The sequence below is a fragment of the Chinchilla lanigera genome, unplaced genomic scaffold (genome assembly GCF_000276665.1).
Source record: "Chinchilla lanigera isolate Chin_1 unplaced genomic scaffold, ChiLan1.0 scaffold00007, whole genome shotgun sequence".
Taxonomy (NCBI): domain Eukaryota; kingdom Metazoa; phylum Chordata; class Mammalia; order Rodentia; family Chinchillidae; genus Chinchilla; species Chinchilla lanigera.
Genome location: NW_004955408.1, coordinates 21,569,479 through 21,575,478, shown reverse-complemented (window position 1 = coordinate 21,575,478; position 6,000 = coordinate 21,569,479). Strand labels below are relative to the sequence as shown.

Below are 6,000 nucleotides of genomic sequence, written 5' to 3'. Positions count from 1 at the left end.
AAGACCATGTCTTATCTGGAAATAGAGGTAAATTCGCTTTAAAGTGCTTTTTTGTGTTGAACAGAGACAGCAAGGGCGGACATCTACGTCTTATTCCTGATTGAGACGCTCGTGCAGGTTTTTTTCCTTTATTCCGTTAATATGGGGTGTGTATGTATGTATTTATTTATGGTATATGTGCTAAAAGAAATGCAACCTCATGAAGTGAGACAGTATACCAATCCCAGGGGATAAATCTTGACTGCTCTAAGTAAATCGTGGCAATTGTATCCTTGGCTTAAGAGTTTTAAGCTTTTCTGAGCTTTCTTCTGAGCAACTAGGACTACGATGAGAGCTAATCTAAGGCTTCAGGAAACTTCTGGTCTATTGTTTTCTTACCCCCAGCCCCTGGTCTGTTATACTGCCAAAGGCATTTTTTGCTAAAATAGAGAGAGGTTGAAACCGAAAGTTAAGGCAAGCCCAAGTATGAATCTTGGTTTGTTCCACAGTTCAGGGTATGACTGTGGAATCTCACTTTTGTCACTTGCAAAGTAGCTTAAGTATCTACCAAAGAACAGTAGAATGAAGAATAAACAGGACAATAAACCTAAATGAAGTTTTGAGGATCTATATAATGCTCTGTAAATGGGAGTGCTTCTCCAATTAAAATTAAGAGAGCCATATCCCTAACAAGCCAATAAACGTTACCTCACAGCCCCTGTTAAGTCATCTTGGTCAGTAGTCAGCAAAGAGCACATTTGTGAAAGTGTTTTTCTTTCTTTTAGAACTTGAGTTGTTAAAGAACCACATTTAGCATAGATAGAGAAATTATCTTTACTAGTTTTATCTGCACATATGCTTTTTTCTTTGTTAAAAAAAAGCGAACAGTGCGAATGGCCACTTCGGTAAAAACCCAGCGTTAAACCTTAGAAGGTCACATCCTTTGGACAGGTTTTATTCCGAGGATATCGAACCCCTTGGCCATGACAGCAGCGACTGCCTCACACAGCAGCATACGCCACATATTCACCTTCGATACTTTTCCTGAAAAGAAAGAAAAAGATACTGAGTTTTCTTCTCGGGGGGAAAAAAAAAAAAATCAACATTAAAGAATCTTTTATCTCTGGTTTTATTTAGAAGTGAACAACCCAACTAAAAATGATTCTAGCTAGCACTTGAACTATTGAGAGTTAATCTGAGACACAGTTTGTGTTTCTATGCAAGAACTGTTTTTCATTAATAAGAGAGACCTCCAGTGATCAGAAACATGTATTTTATACTGTACTTCTTTGTAAAATTCAGATTTTTTTTTTTTGACAGGGTCTCATTATGTACTTTAAGCCTCAAACTTGGGGTGATTCCCCCAAGTTAGAGATCTTTTCAAAGCCTCATGATCTGAAAAAACCGGTGATATTAAAAAAATTAAGTACCTAGGCATTACCCTCACAAATAGGCTTCTTGTGTTACATGGAAAATAGCTAAGGTAGGAAAAGATACCAGTTGTTTTCCCAAGGCAGTTGCTGTTATCAAGAATACTCAGGTACTCCCGGGCCCCCCGTCACCATTACTTTTTCTTTTGGTGTACCGGGGACTGACTCCAGGGCTTTTGCACTGAGCTATAGTTCAGCCCTTTTATATTTCTAGAAAGGGGCTCACTAAGTTGGCCAGACTGTGCTTGCACGAGCCATCCTCTGGCCTCGTCCAGATCTGCCCCTCTACCTTTGTTAAAATGTCCTATGTCCAGTGGCCTTCCAGCTGTTACCCTTGGGATCCTAAGGCTGCCTCTCACAGAGCCAAAGGTAGAGAAATAGATTACCGCTATTTCGAATTGTTATGTTTCTATGGATCACTGCAATTCTTTGCAACAAAGAGGGAGGGTCTCTACGAATAAAACCAATTGCAAAGGCATTTCCACCCGACTCAAATGCTTGGCGGCACTGCTTCCCCAACAAAGATAGTTGAGTTGACGAGGCTCACCAGTCTGCCGGTCTTTCTCCACACAGTAGCAGTTATCGTAGAACTCTGTGAAAGTAGTTGCCAGCTCATAAATATAATCACAGAGTGTATGGAGAAATAAGTCATCTAAAATCTTCTGCAAAATCTCAGGGAAACGTAAAATGCAGCGGCCCAGTTTCCACTCCTTTTCATGGTCTAAAATGATCTTGGTCTCCCGCGCGGCTTTGCGGAGCATCTCTTCATCGATGTTGGCCAGACGTGCAATGGACCTGAAACATCCGACAAGCACTGCTCACCGCTCCCTCCCTTGCTGGGCACACTCCTCTTCGTGTGCAACACACACGGTGGGCGTAAACCAGAAACTAGCAAAACTAATAACCTGGTCTACGGCATTTTTCAACACTAAGAATGGAGATGCGATTCTTTTAGAGGACCAGAAGACAGCTTCCCGGTGTTTAAACCAAATCTGCCAGAGTTAATGGCAGGGCTTAGGGATTCCAGTATAAGCCACAATTCTAAAGGAGACCTAATTCCACAGTTTTACACAGCGGAGAACAAAATCATTTTGGAGTTCCAGCACAGTATGCCTTCACTTGGTTACCTGATTCTAGTGAAAGCGTACAGCAAATAAGCAGCCGTGTTCCCTCTGTCATCCAGCATTTTATCGAAGGAGAAGATATAGTCATTCATCCGGTTGTGGGAAAGGTCAGCATATTTGATGCAGCCATAAGCAACAGACGTCTGAGCAGCTTTCAGTTCCTCTGGAGTTAAGACCTGTGGGGAAAGAAAACAATACTTCAGTGGTTAGTGACCACTGGTTCTAACTGTTGACTTACAGGCAGAAGGCTGGGGTGGGGAGCATGTAACGGTGCTCTTTTACCAATAAACAGCGAGGCAGAACACCATGGGCCAGTGTACAAACAGTGATGAAAAGATAAAACTAATCTGCTCTGCTCAATGAGGAATTTCTCAGAGAAACCTGATTTGTGAAGTGTCAGGAGTAAGCCTATTTTCCAAAGTGCTCAGCAGATAGCCCAGCACACAAATGAATTTATCTCCACTGTATAAGATAAAACACTGAGATGGTAGGGATACAAGTATAGTAAAATAGAAACAAATATAAAACTTGGTATTGTGGTGCAAACCTGTAGTCTAACACTTGGGAAGCAGAAGCAGGAGGATCACAAATTCAAGGCCAGCTTGGACTACACAGTAAATCCCTGTCTCACAAAACAAAAGAGCAAAAAACTCTACGAAAACCAAAATTTAACATCAAGTAATTAAGGAAAATCAATAGTGTTTCATGAGTAGAAAAACATATTCTTTTCCTAGTACTTGGCCATGTATTAAATCTTTTGTTCTGGCCACGACAGACTACCTTGTAGTAGACCAGTAACGGTGACCTTTCAGGGACCGAGTGCCTAAAACCCAAATTCACTTATATATAGTAAAGTGTCAACACTGCACTTATACCTGAATACTGTGGTTTTAGTTCAGAAAAAAACTAGCTGGACATGATGGTGCATGCCTATAATTTCAGCACTCAGGAGGCTGAGGCAGGAGCATCACCATGAGTTCAAGGCCAGCCTGGCTACAAAGTCAGACCCTGTCTCAAAAACAAACAACTCGAGCCAGGGATATAGCTTAGCGGCACAAGCACCTGCCTGTGAAGCCCAAGGTCCTGAGTTCGATTCCAGGTACCAAAAATAAACAAACAACTCACCTCATACACTTGGCTGGCATGCTGACAGACTCCTGCGTGCCCACTGCGGCATGCGTGCCACAGGTGCACTATCACTGCTGGGTACACTAACCTATTTGTCCACTAAAGCAACTGTTCAAAAGTGGGATAAAGTTCTCAAAATAAAAATGGAGCTGCTTGTGTCAGCCCTACCAAAAAGTAAACACAGCCAGGAAGTTAGGAAGGGTTCTCATCAGACGGCCTGACTGTAACCCTCACACGAAAATACTTCAAAGACATCTGCCCTGAAACTGTTCAACCTTGGGCTGGCGTGACTCTTGTTAAGGCCAAGGATTATTATTTCAAATTGGGAAACACTCCCCACTGACTATACGACTACATGTATTTAGGATCTGGTTTGGTAAGGTGTCCTTACATACAGGTGGCCTTGCTGCCTTCTGTCAGATGGCAGTGGTGGCACATACCTTCCCAGCACTCCAGGAAGCTGAGGCAGGACTGCAAGTTTGAGCCCAGGCTGGCAAATGAGTGACTTATCGAGAGCCTGGGTTCATCCTCAGGACTGGGGCGGGTCCTGATGAGCAGTCAAATTGATAACCTGTACCTGCAAGGACCTTCAGTATTTCATCTAGTGAATACTCTTGGTTCTGTGCACTTACTGTAACACTGTGTTTGATTTACATGCCTCATTTACAGTTTCCACAAACATTTTAATTTTGCTTATGCACACCTGTAAATGATTTGGCTCTTTTACTCCCTACTTATTTCTTGATAAAGTTCTGAGAGCCAATATAAACATTCTAAGTGAATGAGCTTGGGACAGTCAATTAAAAGCCACTAAGGCGGCCACCACCATCCCCCATGAGAGAATGGCATCTCTGAAGACTCAGGCTCGCGTGTGAAGATCACAGTCAGACAGAGGCAAGACTGCCGGCAGAGCACCTGCTCTGCATAGGTAATGTCTCTGCAACCTGGGAAAGCTTGGTTACGGAGCTCACAAACGTGGCCACTCACCAAGTGAAAACAAGAATCCTACGCCGGTATCCCTAACAAAGCAAAATATCTTGCCCCAAACCTTAATATTCTTACAGGATTTTAAAATTATTTTTAAATTATTAGTTTTTGCTCTAGAGAGTAAGAAAATGGGGTGCCTACAGTCTAAAGTACACAAATGTCCCCTTCTGTATCTCAGCTGGCTCACTTACAGTCCAACTAGAAAGTAGATTCTTAAACCGCAGCTACAGGTAGATGGTCAACATGTAAAGGTTCTTTAGCTCTCTATTTTTATTTTCCTACCTTTTGAGCCTGTTGAGTTTCTGCTTAAAGACAAACTGAAAAAAACCAAACCAAACCAGGCAAAGCTTGCTTTAAAGTGTTTATTATTTTGTTTGGTTTTTCAAACTGATGGCTTTGCAATTTACAGCAGCTCCATGGTTACCTTGATAACTAAAAGACATCGCTTTCAGAAGTGAAAATTTAGGTCTGCTTAGCTAACAATGGCTTAGGGTGACAACACAGTTAACTGAAAGATTAAACATGTAGCCGGGCTTGCTGGTGCATGCCTATTGGGAAGGCTGAGGCAGAAGGATTGAGAGTTTGAAGGTGGTCTAGGCAACACAGCAAGACACTATTTCAAAACAAAATTAAACAAGATGGTCAGGCTGCTAGGGATGTAGCCTGGTAGCAAAGAGCTTGCTTAGCATGTGTGGCATCCTGGGTTTAATTCCCAATACTGCCTAAATAAGCTGATTAATAATCTAAAAAGAGTTCTTCAAACAAGCATTTTTAAGAAATCACCCTCTGTATTGGACAAAAGCTTTCTTGTCCAGCATAAAAACTGCTTTAGAACTGCTTTGTTAGCTGGTTGCCGTGGCACATCTGTAATCCCAGTACTCGGGAGCCAGAGGCAGTGATTTTGAGGCCAGCCTGAAAGATACAGTGAGGCCATCTCAAAACATCTGCCTACGTTGATTAGTCACGCAAACAAAATGAAAGTAATTTTGGTACTAAATTTAAGGTCACACTAGGTGTGCTGGTGCACATCTGTAATCCCAGCACTCAGGAGGCTGATGGGGGAGGATCACTGCAAGTTCAAGGTCAGCCTAGGCTACACAGTGAGTTCAAGGCCAGCCTGAACTACACAGCAAGACCCTGTCTCAATAAATAAATAATTTAAGGTCACTTAGAAGTTTGTTACTTCAGCCAATAATCCGTCTAACAATTAACTCCTGAACTCATTTGAGATTGGAAACAGTTTTTAAAAAGGGAGGATGGAGGTTGAGAAGAAAGGTACGAGACTTTTTAAAACCACACTGCTATAGAAACTGCTTTACTTCTAAATTTGGTTACCACCTACCAGGACAAAT

At 42.1% G+C, this 6,000-nt stretch overlaps 1 protein-coding gene across 1 annotated transcript in view; it reads right to left on the bottom strand.

The window, feature by feature from the left end:
- Positions 1-795: 795 nt before the first annotated feature.
- Rars (arginyl-tRNA synthetase) overlaps positions 796-6,000 on the bottom strand; it is a 38,258-nt gene continuing 33,053 nt past the window's right edge. Inside the window, exons 13-15 of the mRNA XM_005376302.2 lie at positions 2,537-2,709; positions 1,957-2,204; positions 796-1,023 (exon numbers count right to left, since the gene is read on the bottom strand). Of these exons, the coding sequence (XP_005376359.1) occupies positions 914-1,023; positions 1,957-2,204; positions 2,537-2,709 (531 nt within the window). The 3' untranslated portion in view covers positions 796-913. The remainder of the gene's footprint in view (positions 1,024-1,956; positions 2,205-2,536; positions 2,710-6,000) is intronic.